The following is a 24084-nucleotide window of genomic DNA, read 5'->3' as shown; positions in this document are numbered from 1 at the left end:
ACGATATAGTCACCATTTTTTTACTTCAAACAGCTCACTCTGGCGTAAAAGAGTAGCCAAAATGCATTAGAGGGGGCTGTCCAAGGTTAAAAGGGGCGAATATATCACTTCCCTCTGGATCATGCAACTTTGCACTAATTCAAGCGTTTGATTAGCTGTAGAATGAATTTTTTGTGGCATGTGTTCTAACTTCTAAGGACACAAACACAATAAAAAGGTGATTTCTTGCATCCATGGTGGTATAGTTAGGTTAGCTTCTATGAGTGAAGAAGGCTCGTGGCACTATCTTTGTAACTAAGGGGAGTGTCTAATTCTATTATGTATCGTCTGTGAAACAACCAATTACCCCAAAAGCTAAAGCCATTGGAGATGGATTTATGTAATCTTTTAACACCCCCTCACTCATGTTTGGGTTGTCCATTACATGTGGATTTTTTATATCAAAGAGTCTTGATTCTAGGAAACAACCAATCACTCCAAAAAGCATAAGCCCTTAGAGTTGGTGTTAATTAATCATTTATACTTCAATACTCCCCCTCACATGTGGCCCCTCTTTTTTCGGGTTGGCCTTACACGTGGACTTTAAATATAGAGTTGAAAGTTTTGAACCCAGAACATGTTGCTCCGATAACATGTGAAACAACCAATTGCTCCATAAGCTTAGGCCATTGGAGATGGTGTTATTTGATCATTCACACCTTAACACTAGGGCACATCGTGTAAGAATTGGGAATTCATCTTCCAACTCTCCAATAATGGGCGTTATGGTAAAGAACAAGAACAAAACTACAAGAGGAATTTGTCCAATAGTCACAGATGGTGACTCCACCTGTTGACATTCAATTGAGTTCTGAATCTTTCATGCGTTTCGGGTATCCAGTCTCATTCAAAGCTTTAGACAATAGTGTTATTGAGATATTGGGTCCTTGTGGTGGCTTGTACACAATTCGACAATCGGCTGAACGAATGTGTCAACTTCAAAATGGTTTTGTTGTGTGAGAAGTGTGTTATGACCCATGGATGCCTGAACCAATTTGGTCTCAAAATTAAATGTAATTTTGAGTCTAATAATCAGTTTTGGTCATGAAATCAATTCTCAAAATCCAAAAAAAACAGGAACTAAATCATTACAACACAAACATTATTTACAAATTGATTAATGTTAGGAAGACATGGTTTGTTCCCCCTTGAGGCTAATATCATTTGGTCAGTGCATCTAGCATCATTGGAATTGCTCCCAAATAATGATAGCCATGTTTTTTCATGATGCGGAAAGTAAATACGAGAGGCTATGTGGACGATGTTTGAGAATTCTTAAATTGTAACTAATCGCTGGTCCTCTTTGGGTGGTCTATCAACGACCTATAACGCTCAACCCAACGGTTACATGCTTCTGCATCATCCCCTAGTATGAACCTCTAGCTTCACAACACTGGGGCCTAGCTTTAGGAACCATAATATACACAACTCATCCAAGAGGCATTTAGAGGTACTGCAGGAGCAAAGTTACAGTCACTGAAGCTGACTGACGCAATGGGTACTCCCATGAAACATTTTACGAAGGTGAGGAAAATATTAAGAATGGAAATACATAGCCACAGCCTTGGGACAAGGTTTTTACAATATAAGTGAGGAGCTAAAGTATGATTATGATGACGGTGATTTGGTTGATAATGATTTGAATGAAACCCAAACAGTAGGGATTTGGCAATAAGCGAAAAATCTAATAATGTTAAAACCAACTTTCAGGGAAACAGGGGGGAGCAGCAGTATTATCAGCAACCCCAAAGAACACACACTCCTAATTTTTAAGTTTGTTTTATTAGGTGATTGACTATCTAAAGCAACTCTGCGACTTTATATGGTGCCCCATTAGGCATGCTCGTGCAAGAGGAACCACCCTTGATATTTGATCCAACAGCAGTGCCTAAAAAAACGAAAAAGGGGGCTGCTGTTGGATCAAAATATCAAATATCAAAGGGCGGCTCTCCCTTACACGAGCATGACCGATCAGGCACAGTATAATTTCTCAGCAACTCTTAGGAGTTGGGGCACATTTGGCTACCATGAATTTTTTTCTTCTTAGAATATTAGCTTACCCAATGGTTAGGGATGGATAGACACGAGAGTGACAGAATGAGGAGGGTCAAGAAAAGACTGAAAAACCATGAAACAAAAAACTCCACCCAACATATGATTGATTTTTTTTTCTTAATTTTTAGCCACTTCTAACACTGCTCATTCGTGCCCTCTCAAGTCTCTCCTCCCATCATCCCTACACCTTTCTCATCACTTGAGAAGCTAATTTATAATGAAACAAAATTCACGGTTGCCCATCATGTCCTTAGAGGATACTAATTAAGGAGTCTCAAGGGCTTCAAAATTCTGTCTTGCCATATGTTGAAGCTTATTCTTGAGAGACATGCAAGATCCCCCAAACTAAGAGCACTGGCGGGGGCGGGAAGAGAAACATCAAGATCGGACATGTGTGAAGTCGCCTTTTTATTGTGTGTGCTAGCATCTTCGTTTTAATATCAATAGACAACAAGAAGAAGAAAGTTCAAAAAGGGAGACTCAGAAGAGGGAAGATACAAACCCACGACCCAAAACTCTAACATGGAGAAAGAGAAAAATAGATCAGACAGACGTGAGGGACAAAATACGGAGTAGAATTAACAGGCTGATTGAACAGCCCGATTGGCAGTATGCTGGATAATGAATCCCTCGGTGTTTGATCAAGGCGAGATCCTGTCGACTCTCAAAACAAGGCTAGATCCCATCGACCCGCTCTGGTATCATGAAAGATCTTCGAAAAATATTAGTATTGAATTAATCCAATGATCTTAAAATAAATACAATGGTCCCTAATGAACTTAAGCACCGTGGAGATGAATAAAGATACAGATAGACTCTACTAAAACAATCTAAACTAGCATATATTCCTAACTACTATTCTGGCCCATGCTATGCATGGTGAATGGGTCCCACACCATCCAAACATGAGGTGTAAAATGGTGGGGCCCATCCTATGCGTGGGTTTGGTTTGAGATATGGGACCAGCCCATCAAAACATGAGGTGTGAAATGGTGGGCTCTACGCCATAAATGGATGAGGTGTGAAATGGTGGCCCCTGGTAGTAGCATGATTTGGGTGGAGAATCGAATGTGGGCTCCACCACTAAAAAAACAATGGTGTAAAATGGTGGTCCCACTCTAATGCATGGGTTTGGGTGGAGATAGTGGGACCTGCCCATCAAAACATGAGGTATAAAATGGTGTGCATGACCCCATCTGTGAGAAATTTTTCATTTTGAAAAACAATTTAGGTAGAAAAATATCCAACAGAAATGGCCGGTCCCATGCCATAAAAATATGAGGTGTGAAAATTAGCTTGGAAAAGACGAATAACACTTGATGATCGCACTCCTCACTTTATTCAGAATATGGTATCCCCGCACCATAGGATGATCCAAACGCCCTTAGGATGGGCCACAGCGTAAATAGGTTGTACCCCAAATATCATTTCCATAGGTTGATCGTAACCCTCCAATCTATAGAGGATTAGGATCAACCTCTATAGATCAGAGGGTTAGTATCAACCTATGGAAATGATATTTGGGGCACACCCTATTTAGGCTGTGGCCCATCCAATGGACGGTTTGGATTATCCTATGGTGCAAGTCATTCCGCACTTTGAATAAAGTCAGGAGTGCGATCATCAAAATACAGTAGTGCTGATAACATTTCCATGTATATATTATAGGAGAAATTATATGGTGGCCGCCCTTTATATGTAAAGGGCGGAGAGAAAAAATATCAAGAACGTTGATTTTTTATCAAGGTCAAAGTAAAAAAGGGGGCTAATGATGGATAAAAATCAGGGTGGGGGCCGGGAGGTTTTTTCTCTCTCTGCCCTTGGTCAAGGACGGTCGGCCACCATAAAAAACCCCTATTATAGATAGATAGATTATAGATAAATAGATACAGCCTAGCCAACCTAACAAGATTGATAAGGTATATTATACTCTAACAACCTAGCCCTTTATAGTTGCTCCCACAATTCACAAATATAGGATGACCCCTGAATAGGGCTGGCAATTTCACCCGAAAAAGCGGGGATCCGCCCCGCCCCGCCCCGTTTGGGGAGGGGATTCCCCGATTTGAAAGGGGAAGGGGAAGGGGAAGGGGAAGGGGATTATAAAAATTCCCCGGTGCGGGGAGGGGAAGGGGAAGGGGATGGAGTTGTCCCTGCCCCGCCCCGCCCCGCCCCGCTAATCAATGCCATTTTTTTGTAAATTTTTAAGTGTTTTTTTTAAGGAAAACTACTAGAAACTCTGTGGATCGGCTACAAGATTCCCCCAAACATAAACTTAGCTTGTCTTTTCCTTTTAATTAGCTTCTGAGAGCATTTTGGGAACTATAATAACCTTTTCACAGATGTTGAAATAATAAAGACAAGCTGAGAGCCTGAGACGCTGAGTGTATGCAATTATCAAAAAATCGTAGTGCCAACAAAATTTTAGGGTTGGATTGCAGGTTTTAATTTTCAACAAGAAAAATTTAGCTACTAGAAATTTGTTTCATGTCAGCACTAGACTGAATTGCAGTTAAAGAAATAAGTCATTTGTTGATTTTGTTCTCTTCTCCATTCTCATTTCTCATGCTCATCTGGGGGTTAACATGCTATACAGAATAAACTAATGAACATTATTTTGCGTGTGTGAGCGCCCACTTATGAACTTTTAAAGTTCATTGTGACTACTGAAATAGTTACTTTTTGCACATTGGCTGCCTGTTAATGAAGGTAATCCTGGTGCTCATTTTCTATTTATCATTCCATAATTTATGCAGAAAATTGCTGAAAGATGAGGTCCTGTTGTTATTTATGTTTGTTGTCTCATCCATGCATTTCTGATTTTGTCCATCTGTTTGTTGATCACATGAATAGAATCATAGCATTCATCACAATATTGTCTGTAATGGACGTAGAAGAAAGAAGCTCTGTTTGCTGGTTTGATTGGGTTCCAAAGAGGGGGCGGGGCGGGGATTTTGTCCCCGAAGGATGCGGGGAGGGGAAGGGGAAGGGGATTAGATATTCTCCGCGGGGAGGGGAGGGGGGGTGATTCCCCACCATCCCCGCAAAGGGGAAGGGGAAGGGGAGGGGGAAAATTCCCCGCAGAGGGGAAGGGGAAGGGGACCCCAACATCCGGCCCCGACCCGCCCCGTTGCCACCCCTACCCCTGAACCTTGATCAAATAAGGCATCTTTTGGCTTTCGCTAGAAGAAGCTAAGCATTTGTTCTTTCTTGGCGTTGATCTCAGACAGGGTGTGCATGTGGCGTGAGACCAAGACTATGTAAGTCACCTCATGGGGATCCACCAAATCAATAATCTTGATCACATTAATTTATATGTTATGTGGGACGTACACAAGGTTGATTATTGAGATCATATCTCAAAAAAAAAAAAAAAAAAAACATTTCGATAGTGACTCATAAATCTTGGGACTCTTAGGACTTTGTAGATCTGTAGAAATATTCATTTACACATAATAATTGTATACGCAAATGGCTTTAATGTTAAATATGTCATTTATAACTTATGGTTATAATAGTTTTAGAAATAGAGGAATGATACATGCAAGGGCTCTCTTTATGCAAGGGCCGGAGAAGGGCCCTTGAATAGATTCACGTCATTTTTAAAGTTGGTTGAGAAACTGAATTCGGTTGCACTTAATGACGTGGATCTATTCAAGGGCCCTTCTTTAGCCCTTGGATAAAGAGGGCCCTTGCGTCTGTCATTCCTCTTGTATATAAATAATATAGTTAATGACTTCCAAGAGGACTTAATTTTTCATTTACGAGTAAGTTTAACTTAATACATTTTTATTTGCAAATAAAGGCCAATATTCTTATAATTAGAGGACTTAATTTTTCATTTACGAGTAAGTTTAACTTAATACATTTTTATTTGCAAATAAAGGTCAATATTGCCGCATCCCATGAAGCCGAGTTATAATCTCCAATCTCTTACCTTTTGTGGTTCATTCGCTTTCTTTCCAAAAAATTTTATTTATTGGAAAACCTTTTCTTTATACATGTTTTGTTTTGATGGAGTGAGGCCTAACACTTTAGACCTAAACATAGCAGATGGGTCCTGCCATTTTACACCACAAGTTTTGGTGGGTGGGGTCCACCATCTTTACCCTAACCTATGCGGCTATGCATAGGGTGGAGGCCACCATTTTACCCCTAATATTATTGATGATGTGGGGTCCATCTCTATCCAAACCTATGCATTAGGGTGGGGCCATCATTTTACAGAATGCATAGCATGGGACCATAATACCAGTATAGATATGTTGAGGAATGCTATATGTTTCTCACATTCCCACTATCCACATGGCATCTCGGTTGAAAAATCGGAAGCAGTCTTCTGGTGGGCCACCAAAATAATGTTCCGCTTACTTAGGACCTGTTCGTTTTAAATTGGAATCGAATAATCGGTTTGGGGCCCACAATCTATTGCAACATTATAAAACTAAGAAGGCCTTACGATTCACCTACAATGAAAAGATAAAAAAGAGCTTTCTTGGGAGACCACACTAGAAATTCCAATCAATGACATTTACACGGGGCTCGATCAAGTGGAAATGTGGAATGGGTCTCTAATCGGCTCGGCCCCACATTCTGTGACACGGTCACATGGTGACCCAGAAGATGAATGGTCTAGGTCACGTGTCATGTACATACTGAGGCAAAGAGAAGGATAAAAGGAATACTTGGGGGCGAAGGATATTAGCAATCATCCCATATTAATTCCGAACAAGAATCTTTTCATTTTATGAAGATTACAAATAACGAAAGACGTTAAAATCAGTCGCCTAATACTACGTCAAAAAGATAGGGCTGCAACTTGGGTCGGGTAAAACCCGACCCGCATCGACCCGACCCGAAAATAGCTTGGGTTGGGTTCATGTTACTCGGGTTTCGGATCGAGCCGGGTTTACGATCCAAAAGCCTGCATGAATCTCGGATCCAGCCGGGTTTGAAGGGGCCCGACCCGACCCGAGTTACTTAAGTTATAGTATGTAATTTTTTTTCTAAAACTTTGTTACTTTAAAAGTGAAAACTTAACATTAAAACTCACACACGCACGCAATCACAAGGACTCTTTCCATTTTCTATTTGTGTCCCCCCTTTAGCTCTAGGGTTTCAAGTTTCAACTAAATAGTTAATGCACTAAATAGTTTGTTGTTTATCTCATATGAGTATAATCATTTTCATTTGGTAATGCATCAAATTATTCTCTTTGGACTAGTTATTAGCAAGGTTTAAAATTTCGGTTTTGGTACCGATTTCGGACCTTGAAATTTTGACCGAAATTTTGAAATTTCAGTCGAAATCTAGTACCAAACTCGAAACTAATATTTCATTTAATATTAAATTTCGGCCGAAATTTTGGTAATTTTCAGTGAAATATTAAATTAATATTAAAAAAAAAGATTTTTTCGGTCAAATTTCAAAAAAAACGAAATTCCAAAATTTCGGTCGAAATAAATGACCGTTTCGGTTTTTACCCATTTCGGTGTCGGTCTCCACCGAATTTCGGACGAAATTTAAAACCATGGTTAATAGTTAATGCACTAAAGAGTTTGTCATGCTTGACTTTTTCTACTTCTATCAGTTGAGTTGCCTTGCCAAACAAGAGTTTTCCTTAAAAAATTGCGTTAACGTAAAAAAACCCGACCCGACCCGAGATTTAGCATGGGTAGGGCCGGGTTTGGGAATCATGGGTTTTCCGGAAAAAAACCCGACCCGACCCGACCCAAGATATTTCTCAGGTAGGGTTGGGTTGTTCAAAACCCGACCCGCCCGACCCGAGTTGCAGCCCTACAAAAAGGTATCTTAGTTATTTCTGATGTGTGATGAAAGAGACATCGGGGGATCTCCCAAGGAATCTATGTTCCTCACTAGAAAAAAAATCCAATGAAAACAATCTTGAAAGGTTTGTTCCAAACAGACTTGTGTACATCGTTACTACCGGTTGGATTAAGGTATTACACCATTATCAAGGCGAATGGTTAATTATAGAAGGAATTAGGCCATAATCTGGCTATAAATATAGTCTTCAAGGGAGAACAGATTTCCTTAGAATCCAAATGGGTAACGAAGAAGTAGGAGGCGAAGCTGTTGATTCTCTTTCTACCAAGGCGAATAGATTATGTGTGAAGGATTTTGTTTGGTCCCAAGAAGAATGGCCGACAATAAACCATGACGACTTCGAAACTGGGGATGATATTCCTCTAATAAGCTTATTAGTTGTTCAAAAGGGGATGAGAGACCAAGAATATGAGAAGGTGTGTAAGGACATGGTGCTTGCTTGTGAGAATTGGGGATTTTTCAAGCTGATTGATCATGGGGTCCCCCTAGAAGTGATTGAGAACATGAGAGAATGGTGCACCGAGTTCTTCGATCTTTCCATGGAGACGAAGATGAAGGGTGCGAGGTCGACAAGCTTACCCTTGGGGTATACCGCTAGCAATCCTGATTATGGGTATAATTTACCATGGGCAGAGATTATCCAATTACTTCAATCACCCCAACAAGTCCTTACCTTCGCGAAAAAAGTATATGGTGATGAGAAATACCAATCTTTGAGGTAATCTTTATCAATTAATGGATTAAATATTAGTACAATTTTAGCAAAAATGAGCTTGAATTGAACCTAACTTAAGTTTTTTGATGTCTTAGTGATGCAATTATGGATTACATGGATTCGTTGAATCGATTAGGAATGGTTATATTTGAGATGTTAGCTCATGGGTTGGGTCTCCCTGATGATTTCTTCACTAAGAATTTTGAGGAAAAAGAGGCGACGATGATCAGGATCAACAGATATCCTCCTTGCCCCCTTCCTGAGAAGTGTTTGGGTCTAGGGAGCCATTCAGACCCCCATACACTCACAATTTTGCTTCAGGATGAAGTGGGAGGCCTCCAGGTCCAGAAGAGCGATGGTAAATGGGTTGGGATTCGGCCGATTCCAAACTCATTTGTCATAAACATCGGTGACACATTTGAAGTAATCTCTCTCTCTCTCTCACACACACACACAGGAAGAGATTTACGTAGTTTGTCATGTATTGTAGATTAGGTCCAAGGCACAAACACGAACAAACATAAATCAAAGATCACAAAATACAAGATATGGTCTACAACCAAGATCTTATATTATATATCCACCCTATTCCAAGCACAAAAATTTAAGCCAAATAATCAAGAAAAGTATACAATTTTAATTTTATGGGATCTGCTAGGGACCATCGCAGAAGGCCATTTCATGGAGCTGCCGTTTAATGAGAGAGCAGCCACGTGGGCTCAGATCACTGCTCTCTCATGCAACAGCCGCTCCATGAAATGGCTTCTATGATGGTCCCTAGCAAATCCCGTATTTTATATAGGAAAATGATTCGTGTTTGATAAAGATTGGCGAGGCATCTTGTCTTGTAGTATTTAAAGGGTTGTCATTAGAATATTACGGTTTTGAAAAAGCTCTTCAAGCCCTTCAAATACTACACGACAAGATACTTCGCTCGTCTTTATCAAAACATTGGAGCGTTGAAATCATTTCCCTTTCTATAAAGAAATACCCATATTCTATACTTCATGATGTTGCCCTAATCCCTACTTGGGGCAGCTAGCCTGCAAAGCCCGTCCGCCCCAAATTGTAATTGTAGGGGGCACAAGGATAGACATGTGCATGAACTCTCTCTCTCTCTCTCTCTCTCTCTCTCACACACACACAGATACTAAGTTGTTTTATAATGAGTTTTTATGCAAGCAAGTTAAACTTATGACATATCTCTTAGTTATCTGTTGGGTAGAAACAACAATGAGGGCATTTGTTGCCTCATTTTGATCATGATATAATAAATCCCAGCCGAAGATCTTTGTAAACAACCAAAAGCTTAAGTTGTTGGAGATGGAGTATACGTGTGGCACATGTGGCCCCCTCTATATGTGGATTTTTAATTCCAAGGATTTTTGAACCGAAGACCTTTTCTCTTATATTTAAACAACCAATCACTCCAAAAACTTAAGCCGTTGGACACATCGTTATTTAATCATTTATACTTTAACAATCTAAATGTAAAATGCACGGGCCCATATTAAAAGAAACAGAGGATAATAATCAAGTAATAATATTGTTAGCACCAACCATAGCGCCTTAAAATGTACCAGGCCAGGGCCATCTCTGTTCCTAGGTGTAAGCCTCTCTAGGATCAGCTGTAACCAGATCCAATTCTAGCATTGAGGGCCCTGATTCACATTGTGGTGTCCACCACTTGCTAGCTTTATGGGCACCATACCCTGTCTTTTAGGTGAGGAAAAATTGCCAATGGGGATACCAAAATACAAGAACTGTCGACGGGGACACACTTTTGAAAAATTGTTAGAGAGGTATGAAATTGGGGTTATCAAGTCTCTAAAAGGGGTTATCAACCGTCTTTAATTTTTCGAAATTGCGTCCCCCTTTGACAATTCTTGTACTTTGGTGTCCCACATTGAAACCTTTTTTTTATATAATCATGCATTGTCTAAACTACAAAGCAACCACACCGGGATAATTGGTTCTTGTGTCTAATCGGTGCATTTAGCATTAATTACTGGGGCCCGAGAAGAATGAAATGTACAACTATATCTGCTAAGTCCAGTCAAATAGAGGACACATTTAGTTGAGAAAGCGGGCTTGTGGAATTGGCCCTGTTGTTCTATTCTAGAACAAAAACAAAAAAGAAAGCTGGTCCCTATGAACTAAAGTCTGATTGCCCCAATGAGTCCCATCAGTTTCACTAACGTGAGTTACGTGAGAGAGGTTACCGACCAAAAATTCCATGCTCTGCATTTAAACTAAGGGTCCAATTCGATCCACGTCACGCAACCGTATTTGTAACAGTACTGAAGAATGCAAAATTAAAGTAATAATGATTGTAGCCGAGTGGCATTGATCTAATAGGGTGGCGCCCTGGCCCCTGGGGTGAGTGTCCTTTACTTTAGATTCCTAATACTGAGAGGGATGCTTAAGAGAAGGACACCCTTCCAGTTTAATTTGCAAGGGTGCCCACAGTGGCGCCCTTGGGGAGGGTGCTCTTTTAGTATAGCATTCCTCATACTAAGAGGGATGCTTGAGAAGACACCCTTCGAGTTTAATTTGCAAGGGTACCCTTGTGGGCACCCTATTGGATCCATGTCACCAAACTAGCTACATTTATAAAATGCAATCCAAGTGTAAAATTAAATTAATAAAAACATGGTTGGGGGATGCAGATCATGAGGCGGCTCTGGGGCAGGATTTTTTGAAATGTGGAATTCAGTTTAGCATGTTATCATGAGGAATGCTAAAATGAAGAGCATACTTGCAAAACCAGCAACAAGGGCACCCCAATTTGATCCACGTCATTAAAGTGTATTTATTGTAGCACTGATGAATGTAAAAATAAAGGAATTATAAATGTACTTAGACGACGCGTGGATCCATTGGGGGCACTCTTGCAGCTGATTTTTGCATAGGCGCCCTTCAGTTTACTATTCCCAAACTAGTATATTAGATCTCTAAAGGGGACTGATATATGCATGACCAAGTTTTCAATAATGTGGGCAAACTCACTTTTCATTTCATTGTTTAACTAGCTGTGAAAGGCTATTCCAATTTCCAAAAATCTCAAAGCACCCAATTAGAAACCTTAAAACAAGGCAAGTTCGCCTCATTATCAAAACATGGCCTGTGGATATCAGTAACCTTTTTTAAAAAGGTGAGTTAATCTTAAACACATGGTTTTAAATTTCAATCGAAATCTGAAATTTTCTGAAATTTCGGATTTCGGTCAAGAACGAAACTGAAATGCACCGAAACCAAAATATCCGAAATGTACCAAATTTCAGCTGAAATTTCATTAAAATAATAATTTTTTATTATTTTACCTAATTTTGGCCCAAAGAAACGACATTCTGTATCTTTTTACTGGATTTCGGCTGAAATTTCGGTTTCGGCCAAGGCCAAAATTTGTACTGAAACCAAAAATTAAAACCATGGTCTTAAAGTCTACTTGCTCCTAATGGAAGCAATGTGTCGAGCATGGCAATCAACAAATGGGAACGGGCCCTAGTTGGGTGGTCCTCTATACAACACTGAAGTCAGTAAACACCTTTTTCCCATATTTTAGGCATGGACTAACGGGAGACTAAAGAGCGTGGTACATAGAGCCGTGGTCAATAAAGAGAAGAAGAGGTTATCGGCCGCATATTTCCTGAGCCCCACAAGCGATGCAGTGATTGAATGCCCAAATCAGCTGGTCATGGACCAAGAAGCAAACCCTAGAAAGTACGTGCCGTTCACATGGGGGGATTTCAGAAAGGAGTTGTTGGTACAGAAGAGAGTGTTGGGAAAGACCGCCCTCAAAAGATATCTCGTATCTTCTTGATAGACGGTTTAGCTACAAGTCAGTATGTTGGTCTTGACTATGAAGCAAACCCCCAGCTAGCATTTGACTAAACCCCAATAAATATTGGAGTACAAGTGGACTAAGCAGATCTCTCTCTCTCTCTCTCCCTCTCTCTCTCTCTCTCTCTCTCTCTCTCTCTCTGGACAATTGGGGTGTCCAGTTGTATTAAAATGATGGAGACTTCTATGGAAATGATGACAGATTGTATGAAAAATCTTCTAAGGAATTCAGCCTTTTAGTCTGTATATAATGTAGTGCACTGTGATAAGCAGATTGCTCTCTCTCTCTCTCTCTCTCTCTCTCTCTCTCTCTCTCTCTCTCTCTCTCTCTCTCTCTCTCTCTCTCTCTCTCTCTCTCTCTCTCTCTCTCTCTCTCTGTGTGTGTGTGATTTTGAAATTTGATAGATGTTGCTTTCTTCTATAGTACTGAAAAGGACAGATGGGGTGTCCAATTGTATTAACATGATGGAGAGATCTGTGGAAATCATAAAATATTGTATGAAAAATCTTCAAGGACTTCATCCTTTGAGTCTGTATAATGCAGTGCAATGGTGATCAGTATCTGAATGATATATAAACTCATTGTATATGAATGGGGCAAGTCCTCCAACTGTAAGTGTGGGTCCTAAATTGATGTATTGGGGGACATTTGCTATGTAGTTGACAGATGAGTTGGGTTGTTGTAGGTAGCTTGAGTGGCTAGGGCAGCTTCAGAAATGAAATGTCATTACAGATTACTACAGATGGGCCCCATTCCATTGCATTGCCTTGAAATACATAAGGGGTCTTAGCAATAATATGATTTGCAACTTACACTGGGTAGGTCAGATTTTGAATAACCATATGCTGTTTTTTTATGTCTAGAATCTTCGAGGACATAAATTTGGCATATCTGTATCTCACTACTTACATAATGTGCATTGTTTTGAAAGATAGTAACAGTTAATTGTAATTGTGAGATTTTACATTGTGTGTGCAATATGCCCCCACATATTATGATGTGGAACATCCTATTGCACTTGTATTCCCTATATTGAATGACCGGAATCTCAACATTGTATTCATGGATTGCCCAATGCTCGAAAATGATAGTGTTTAGATGATCCGGGCTTTCAAATATGGGGCCACATTGGATATCACATATCTTTTCGATAGATTGGTTTCGAATCTATCAGCCAACAATCCTTACCATGTCATAAAAAAAGATACTCTACATTAATGGCTTCCAATATCACACAGGATTTGCTAGACAATTTGGCACTTCGTAGCTGAATTTTGCATGAGTATTAGGCACACAGGCTCATTTTTCAGCAGATTTTGTCTTAATCATTTAATTAATCTGGCTTTATGCGAATTTGCCTAGCAAATCCCATATCACACATTGTTTGATCACTTTGGCATTTGAAAATGTTATAGTTGGCGGAATAGTTTTTTCCCCGACACCATAGGATGTGTGCAATCTTAGGCAAGATCATATACTGTTTAGTTGCTCGCGCAAGGACGGTGATAAATTTGCATCCCTGTAGGATAATTTGCACCCCTTTAAAGGAAGGTATGGAACAGACTTTAACGCTTTTTAATGTTTCAAGGGGAGCGAATTATCCTATATGGGGTGCGAATTTATCATTGCCTTAATAGATTTTTTTTTTGAATAAAAAAATTGTTTATATTTTTTCCTCACTCTATTTAAGAGAGAATAATATTAAGAGTTGTAATATGATGTCGATTTCAATTCCTGGTTCAGGCAATCCAAATGAACTTTGGTATGTTTTGGATTGCTGGAATCATGCTTTGGAATCTAGAATATTTTGATTCTTCCCTGACCTTAAAGAAATTTTTATTTGAATTATACTTTTTACTTTAATTTTGCTTCTAATTTTTCCAACAAACATTAATTTGTTGGACCAACAAACATTAAATTTTGGTGTAATAGGCTAAATTTGCTTTGCTATCACATCGCTCAACCTCAATGTCTGAGCTTTTAGCAACCATTATGGATCAACCCTACAAACTTATTGCAAAGCTGTACCTCTGAACAGAATACACAGCCGATGTCGAAAGCTCTCTGATTCTTGCAAATTAGAGCGATCTAATAGCTTTGATTCCACTTAGTAGAAAATTGATATAAAAATTCAGTAAACAGTACAATCAAATAAAGATTAAACAATCACACGACGGCAACCCACAAAGTACACAATTTATGTGGTTCGGCAGAAAGACCAATGCCCATGAGTGAGATAGCGATATTTCTACTATGAGATAGCAAATCCAAGATTGCAATGAGATTAACGTGAGACACATAAATCATAACCCTTTCCCTTCTCCTATGTGTTGGAGAAAAAGGTTGTCGGTGGGGATGATGGAAGATGGATAGTTGAGATGCTTCAAGGTGCGTTGTCACTCTCCTTAAGACGATATTCGCCCCACGAATTGTGTGAAAGGGGTACCACGAATTCGCCTCCGAGATACAATGAAGCCCAGAGATTTGTTCACCAATTGTTTGTCGACGTTTTGCACCAAACAAAGACAAACCCCGAATCATCCTTTGGATTTAACAAGTATTTGAGATAATAGTGTCTGTGTTTCAAGAATGACAAACCACTAGAAGAAAACTTCTTGAAACATGGTAAAAACAAAATTTAGAAAAGCTTCAAGAGAGTGAAATTGCTTATGGAAATGCCCAATTTCGGATTCCCCAAGTGGGTTTTCGCATTCTGTTCAAAATGGATGGTTTTTGCTCTTTATATAGAGCTTCTGGTGTCTTTTCCATTTGAAAAGCACCCCTTCAAGGCACCTTTTTAGATTGGAAGGAAATCTGGCAGTTAGATCGCACCCATTCGCGATTCTACGGTCCATATTAATCCTAAAGTGACCGTTAGTTTGTGTAGAACCTCCTTCCTCCCTCGTAACCACTAGACGATCAATTCATGGCTCGGATTGCTCTTGATCAGCTCTTGATCATTGGGACGTGACAGGACTCGATCTGATGATCCACATGATCCACATTGCACCCGATCACCCACTAGCCGGTACCACGATCTTGCGCTTTAGATCGCATCTGTTCCCCACTAGCTATTGAAGCACACATGGCTGGCCGATCGGCCATCACATGTGACCGATCCCATGCCTAATCTTATCTAATGGGATTGCTTGATCAATCCAACAGTCCATTCGACCGATGAGCTCGATCTTGATCAAACGGTCCAGACCGATGGTTCTTGCGAAGTGCAAAGTGTGCCAAAAAGCACCACTAGCACCCTAATGTCCACGCCGCGCACCCTCACGTGGGTCTACCATTCCAAAACCCATTGTGTAACAAAGCCATAGAGAGAAGTGGGTATAGCTTTATATACCCCTTTCCAACTTCTTGAGTTTCAATATGGGACTATTTTCCAAAGCACTTTCTCATTGCTTTTCAACATGAAAAAGTAAACCAAGAGAAATCATATCACTTATCTCAAGAGACACAGGCTTAATTACCTTTCTCTCCATTTCACATGAAGAAAATACATTAACTTCTCTCTCTTCACTTGCACATCCTCTCTCTTCCTCTTACCAATACTCTTCGTTTTTATAAAAACCATGCCACAGAGATGTGGTTTTCCAATCTTTTCTCTTTCTCTCCTAGTTACATATACTACGAAACAATAATAAACAAGCAAAATTTCAACATAATACACTTTAGGTCCCACTATTTACGCGTTTCGGCACTCTCAACGCTTATGATATTCACATACTTACTCATAGATTGATCTCCAATACGGATAAATAGACTGTTATGCCACTGTGGTCCTCGCATATACATCAATTGAATTGCACCGTCCAGGCCAAAAATGATGAGGTAGAATCAGTCGTTCTCTCAAGGTCAGCCAAACTTCAGCCACCACCTACAAATGTAAGGTGGTCTTCTTCTTCTTCATAGCTTGCTCCATTTACACCGACGCCATGCGTCCCAAATTGGGACCCGCTTCTTCTTCTTCTTCGTAGCATGCTACATTGACAGCGACACCATTGATCACCTTCATAGAGAATGAAACGTATAAAAAAAAACAGGGGAGAGGGCACTTCCGTCATTTCCGTCTTCCAAATCATTAGGGTTCATTTCATAGCGCAAATGATCTTCTGGGTCCCCCCTAAATTGACGTGACGTGAACCCAAATCCAATCGGGTTCCACCATTTGGTTGGTGTATGGTTGGGTTAGCCAGCTATAACCCCATCAATGGGGATATTCTGGTAAAGCAAAAGATGGAGTTATCTGATGAAGAGCCAAAGTCAAATACAATCAAACCTTCCATTACTTCCCAAAACAGCGTACTAACAATACCCCCAATGTGGTCTAGTCTGTGAGGAATGCACTTACGTTGAGAATTATGCCATTCAATGTATTGAAAGACACGTGGCAATAATAGATTGACAGATGTGCTCAATTTGGCAGGAGCTTTATGAAGATTAGAAATGTTTACGAAATATTAGAAAAAAAAAAGAAGCTTTATAAAGATTAGAAATAAGAGTGTAAGATCTCAACCCTCTGATTACCAAATGTATACGAAATGAAAAGAGGGGGAGAGAAAGTTAGGAAAAAAATGAAGTTAAGTTAGAAAATTAAATGGAGTATGAATTGTAAACACGAGAATGTCACTTTCTTTTTTTGCACTATTTTCTTTGGAGTCCGTGGGCTTTCCCTGTCATTTCATGGCTTTCCACTAACGGCTTTTCTCCCTTTGGAAAAGATCACTATCTCACTCTCTTTTTTGGATAAAAGGCAATGAAAGTCGCCGAGATACACTCTCCGGCTCGGCTCGACTGAGTTCTGTTTCCAAGCGCATGCAATGCAACGCTTATGATTCTTGATTTTTTTTTTTCTAATTTTCGGAAACGAGGTGACAAAAAGCTAGAAAGTGATTGAACGTGGAATTTTTTTTTCCTTGAAAGTCCACTTCACAGATGGCAATTGAGGAAGGGGGGAATCCCCTGGACACGTGGGAGAAGTTGGGTAAAACTTCACTTGAGATTTTGTGATTTTTCAGAAAGGGAGTATAATGTGTCAGTGAGAATGTTGATAATTTTGTGAAAGGACGAAAGAGAGGGAGTGCCATTTGTAAAGCTTGTTAGCCATCACGTGGCTTCTCAGTGCAAAGGCTTTTTACAAAGATTTTTCGCATGGGACTTTTCCCCCGATGATGGGTTGACGTGGGTCAATCTCGTCCATGAGGGAATACTGTTTTGAAAGATAGAAAACGCGTGGGAAGAATTACAAGGAACTTTTAACATGACTGTTCTGAAATTGAGTAATTTTAGATTAGAAATGGGTGGCACGAGAGAGAAGAAGAAGAATTGTAGAAAAATCATTGAGTATTATCCAGTTGTTTGATTTAGGAAGTTAAAAAAATGAAGTGACAGAGAGATGGAAGGTTGCTAAAGAAACTAGGGTGGAAAGGACGAACGAAAAAAGATAAGACAGCACATTCAATCAACAGGTTTTTAAAAAAATTATATTTAAGCATATCAGCATGAGAGAATAGGCAATGAGAGATTTAACATGGCAAGCAAAGTAGGAAAGGAAAAAGTTTCAAACCGTATTTAGATGAAGTGTGGATCAAGTCCTAATTTTATCCTGTAACAAAAGTTTCAATGTACCGTAACCAATTTTACCTAACAAAAACGGAAAAGAAGCATAATTTCTCAATAAAGAACAGAGGGGCTATTCAAAGACCTTAAATCATATAAATTTATTGGGTTGTTTTAGATTACTGATATCCACACTACCATGTTTAGGTAGTGGGGTGAACTCAACTTACTTTACATTATTCTTTAATTACTTGTCAAAAGGCTATTATAATTCCTAAAAAGCTCACAGCAGCCCATCTTCAGAAAAGTGTAACACAATGCAAGTCTGTCTCATTATCAAAAAATGGTCGTGTAGGTATCAGTAGCCATTGCTTTTTTAGGCTCTACTTGGTTGGAGGTAGTTACCACGTAGAGTAGAACTGGAAGTAGCTAGTCAACAGTGCGTAGACAAGCCTTGGAGTCTTCTCATAGTTACATTGTAGAACAGGGCAATTAAGTAGAGTAATTGGTTGTCAACCTCGTAGTACAGTGGTAAGAGGTGTGATTACCAATATAGAAAGAGAGGAGAGATAAAGAGAGAGCAAAAACATCAATCATAATATCAGCAAAGATAAGCAATTAATTAAGAGCAGCAAGTAACTGAGAGCGCGCCACTTGACTGATACGAGTATTATGTCGACTGCACTTATTTTGGTGGGCAAAATTAGGCAATTCGAAAAATCATAGTATTGTGTCACCGGAAGTAACGTGTGAGACAATTGGGTGAGGCACTAGTCTCGTCTCTTCATTTTCCATGAGAAATTCCTATAATGGGTAACAGAAACAAAAAACCTCCCAAATTTCAAAGCAAAAACACTTAAAAAATGTCAAATATCAAAACAAACCTACTCATTTCAGGTGGCATTGCGGGCAATGACAACAATATTTATTATTTTACAAGGCATTTTCATACGTCTTCGCCCCAAAATTCATTTTAACATCTAACCAAACTTAGTTCGCTTTCTTCCTAACGAACAAAGACTTTGGTAGAATATACGAAATTTGGTAAAGGCAAGGAGAGAAAAAGACTAAAAGAAACCCAATGAGAAAAACAGAAAAGCAATGTTCGAATCACGACTGAGACAACTCAGAAGCCACTCTCCTCAATCCTCCTAGTTTCTCTCTCCTTCGACTCAACACGGCGGTGCCCGTGGCACACATGTCTGTCTCAATGTTCATTTTGTCATTTCATTGGGGGCCCCATTACCCCTCCCCCCCTCCATTTTCTCCGGCCCCTGTGCCGTTTTTTCCAGTTATAACTCTCTTCTTCGTCAACCACCGTACATACCTACCCTCCAATATAAAGCTAACACCGTCCATTTTTTTTCTCTTTCTCAAGTGCCTATAAAAACCCTCTCCAACTCGATCTAACAACATGCAAAAGGATTATAGTTTATTTTAGCGAGAATGAGGCTCGGATTGGGAGCTTTTAGGCCGTGCAATGTGCCCACAATGCGCCCCGTGTTGGTGAGCTGTTGCGCGATCACTAAACGCGCGAGTCTCGGTAGCAAGTGGGCTGAGTACCAAGGCTGCAAGAACTGGGAAGGCTTGCTCGACCCGTTGGATGAGAAACTAAGGGCTGAGATTCTCCGTTACGGGAGATTCGTTCAGGCCACTTATAAAGCCTTCAACTTCGACCCCTCCTCTTCTGACTACGCCACATGTCGGTACGAGAGAGATGAGCTCCTCACCCTTTCTGGCCTCGATGAGTGTGGCTACGTCACCACCAAGAACCTCCAGGCCACGTCAGGGATCCCCGTGCCACGTTGGATCGACAGGGCGCCCACGTGGCTTACGAAGCAGTCCAGCTGGATTGGTTACGTGGCAGTGACCGAGGACAAAAAGGAGATTTCCCGGCTGGGTAGGCGTGACGTGGTCATTGCTTATAGGGGAACGGTGACGTGTCTAGAATGGCTGGAGAACCTTCGTTCCATGCTCACTCCGCTTCCGAGTACTTCGTCGGATTGTGGTGGGCCCATGGTGGAGAGTGGATTCTGGAGCCTCTTCACTTCAGGAGACGACACGTGTCCCAGCTTGCGCGATTCGGTGAGAGAAGAGGTAGCAAGGCTCTTGGAAGAATACAGAGGCGAGCCGCTCAGCATAACGGTAACGGGCCACAGTCTCGGAGCGGCTCTAGCAATCCTCACCGCACACGATATCAAGACTACCTTCCGTCACGGTCCGCCCGTAACGGTCGTTTCTTTCGGCGGTCCACGTGTCGGTAATGGAAGTTTCCGACGCCACCTGGACCGTCTTGGGAGTAAGGTTCTCCGAATCGTTAACACTAACGACGTTGTTACTAAGGTCCCCGGCATTGTGCTGGAAGATGACGTGGCAATGCCGAAGGATTTACCACGAACCGCTCTTCCTACGTGGCTACACAAAACGTGGGTGTACGCTGATGTGGGTAGGGAGCTCCGAGTCAGCACTGCTGACTCACCGTTTATAAGTAGCCACGTGGGCAATGTGGCTATGTGTCACGAGCTCGAGGTGTATTTACATCTAGTGAACGGGTTCTTGAGCTCAGGAAGTCCTTTCAGGCCCATGGCTAAGTGCGAGTTCTTGAAAAAATGTCACCTTCGAGCCACCATAGCGAAAAGAGAGAAAGCTCTTGTAAGATGAGTTCGATCACAATACGTGATCTTGTATTTTTTGTATATATCATACACGCCATTTTCATGATTTTTTTTTTTTTTTTGCAAAGATGGCAGCATTTTATCTTGCCACGGGAGCAGCTAAAACAAATTCAAAACATTTGACTTTTGTCACCTTCTCAACAACCTGTCCATACTGAAATCTTCTTCTGCATGATTGAATTCCCATAAGACTTTTAAAATCTGAGGAAAAATCTACAGTCGTATACGTTTATTATTCCTAAACTGGATTTTCTCTTCATCCTGTTGGATGTTGTATATAATGGGGCCCGCACAGAATTTGTTAGAGTAATGCTAGGGAAACCGAGAATAGGACAGCAAATTGATTCACGCCACAACATCACAAGTGACCCGATCAAACCCTTCATTTTAGGGAAACCTGGAAAAAGTAAATTTTTTTATCAACACGTGGCATATTCTCATTGCAGGTCGTAATCTCTGTCTCCGTATCATTTTCCAATTTTTTTTTGTTAACAATCAGAAACTGCCCTTGCTTAGATTGGATTATTACTCACATTTTCCACCTTGTCACCGACCCTATGCACGGAGTGGCCGAAAAAGAGGACTGGATAATATGCACATTTGAGGCTAAGAGAGAGCGACCCTGGCTCACCGGCCTCGCCAAAATGCTTGGGTTTGGAGGTACAAACTCGAATGACGAAAATACCCTTGACCCTGATATCTATCCACACTTCAAATTGCTTTTAGTTGAGTTTTGTTTTTAGCAATAGAAGTAGTATGGATTGCACCTTTCATGGAACTCCACGAAATGGCAGAAAGCGTCGTGATTGAATTGGGTGGGTCAATTCATTCGGAAAGGACTTTCATGGCTGGTTTGCAAACGAACGGCTAAAAACTAGTTGAATTATTCAATGGGCAAAGCTCATATCAGCCATACATTTAAGATTGTCCCATCACTGCTGCTAATTTGATAGTGCCGATCACCGTACACGTGCTATTAAAATATTCTTTATTTTTTATTTTACCTTAGAACAAAGCTTTTAATCATTGGAGCTATGAAATATATTACACTTTAAGATAGGGAACTAATAATTACTGGACTGCCATATGTTGATAATGGAACAACTCACCTTACTCTCTTAATTGGCTTTTCACACTTTCTACAGTACTCAAGATTCAATCAACATCAGATCAAAAAAGTGTAAAACAAAGTGAGTAGTGCCGTTATTAAAATTGGCATGCAATTAATGAGGAGATAAGTCCCATTTCAAATAAATATGGCTGTAAACACGTCTTCATCCTTGAATTTTTCTCGGGTTAAACATTATGCTCTATTTGGTTGCTTGTTTTGGGGGGATTGTAGGAGTTTCAAATGCATGAGATCTCCCCAGAGCATGTTTGGCTGTTATTTACACCTTTGACTACTAGACAACTTCTAGACATCATTATTTGTTTTTATCCTAGGTGGAGCCTATCTGGCAGAGATGTTCCCCCCCCCCCCATAATCTTCTCCCCTTTTTTCACCAAAATGGAGAAATTTGTTGGGGGAATTAGGAGAAATTCTTGTCTTATTCTTTGTCTCTCTCTGCCACCTATATTTTGATAATGACACCCTACATCTTCCACTAATTTCCTCGCGCAACCAAACACTCCTCGTAAATCTCCCTCATAATATTCTCCTCATCTTCCATTCTTGTCTAATTCTCTTTGACATATAATTCTCCTATTCTCCCAGCCATCTACAAGCAACCAAATAGAGCATAAAGAATTTAAATTATGAAAAGGATATTTTGCAAGAGAACGTACAACTTGCCAGACAACCAATTTTTGGGACCAAAAAAATGTATTTGCAATTGAGACAGTTCAACTTCTAGGACAACAAGAGACAGTTCATTTTTTGGTCCCAGATAATCAATCGTTTAGTTTTTCTAGGTGGAACCTTAAATGAAGCTTGTTGGATCAACATCCTAAGTCGATCTGATAAGAGTTGTTCGAGCTATGTTCGACAATAATTTATGTTTTTTTCTGTGTTAACATTTAATTGACTTTCTATCGAACATGCATGTTGCATTTTTCTAACGTTAAACATAGAGAATCTAAAATTAAGAAGATGTAATCTAAATTGAAGGGCGCCCTTGTAGTAATGGGGTGAAAGGGTGCCCCCATTGCCTGGAAGGGGCGGTTATGCATTTAATATTCCTTGCAGCCAATGGGGGCGCCCTTTCACCCCATTTCTGCAATGACGCCCTTCAGTTTAGAATACCTTCATTAAGAGTGGCATATTTCGCAAGAGAACGACCTGGCAGGCAACCGATTTGTGAGTCCAACAAAATGAATTTGCAATTAGGACAGTTCACGATGCATGACATCAAGAGACAGTTCATTTTTGGACCTCACAGAATCAACCGTTTAGTATTTCTTGGTGAAACCCTAGATGAATCTTGTTGGATCAACTCCCTAAGTTGATCCTATAAGTGATTTTTGAGCATACATAGCACATGTCTTTATTATGTTTATGGAGTTCTATGAAACACGTCTTCATTGCCAAAATTTTCTGTGGTTACACTTAAAGTTTCTTAAATTAAGAAGGGCATACTCTACAAGAGAATGACTAGACAGACATTCACACGAGAACAGGTTTGTGCAATTGATGTAGTTGATCTGGAAGGACATCCTAATGCGGTCCAATGCCGTAAAGAAGATCCCATGTTTAAGATAAAGGGTGAAAAATGGAATTCATAAATGAACCTTAATAAATCAATGGCCTAAGATGATCCCATCAAGGTGTTCTTGGCCGCATTTGGCCAATGTGTTGGATTGACAGATCCCAGCAGATCAAATCATGGAAGCCTAGCATATATATATATATATATATATATATATATATATATATGGGAAAGGTGTGCGTACTCGGTCGAGTAGATAAGCTTATCTACTCGGTCGGGTTAAAAACAGTGGGGGCCCACATTTTTGGGGTGATCCAAACCATTCATTTGAAAGGCCCTTACCTAGATAGGGTGTCCACAAAAAATCAGCCCCATAGGATCATCCTAACCCATCCAACAGTGGAGGGAAAAATGGGCAGATTTGTGGACAAGCTGTGTTTGTCCATTTTTCCCTCCACTGTTGCATGGGTTAGGATGATCCTATGGGGCTGATTTTTTGTGGACACCCTATCTAGGTAAGGGCCTTTCAAATGAATGGTTTGGATCACCCCAAAAATGTGGGCCCGCACTGTTTTTAACCCGACCGAGTAGATAAGCTTATCTACTCGACCGAGTATGCACACCTTTCCGTATATGTATATATATATATATATATATATATATATATATATATATATATATATATATATATATATA

General features: G+C 40.2%; 2 protein-coding genes across 2 annotated transcripts; both read left to right on the top strand.

Moving 5' to 3' along the window:
- Positions 1-7975: 7975 nt before the first annotated feature.
- Positions 7976-12754, top strand: LOC143876519 (gibberellin 20 oxidase 2-like). Its single transcript, XM_077378217.1, has 3 exons — positions 7976-8659; positions 8752-9079; positions 12222-12754. The coding sequence occupies exons 1-3, from the start codon at positions 8160-8162 to the stop codon at positions 12477-12479; spliced, it is 1086 nt and encodes a 361-aa protein (XP_077234332.1). The 5' UTR covers positions 7976-8159; the 3' UTR covers positions 12480-12754.
- Positions 12755-19458: 6704 nt separating this feature from the next.
- Positions 19459-20729, top strand: DAD1 (alpha/beta-Hydrolases superfamily protein). The gene has a single exon (XM_077378628.1). It carries the CDS (start codon positions 19515-19517, stop codon positions 20727-20729), a length of 1215 nt encoding a protein of 404 aa, XP_077234743.1. The 5' UTR covers positions 19459-19514.
- The last annotated feature ends 3355 nt before the right edge of the window (positions 20730-24084 follow it).

Source organism: Tasmannia lanceolata, unplaced genomic scaffold, assembly GCF_043159265.1.
Source record: "Tasmannia lanceolata isolate RefF3 unplaced genomic scaffold, GAP_Taslan_0.1 ptg000005l, whole genome shotgun sequence".
Classification (NCBI taxonomy): Eukaryota; Viridiplantae; Streptophyta; class Magnoliopsida; order Canellales; family Winteraceae; genus Tasmannia; species Tasmannia lanceolata.
Note: the sequence above shows the minus strand (reverse complement) of the source record. Positions and strands in the feature narration are given on the sequence as shown.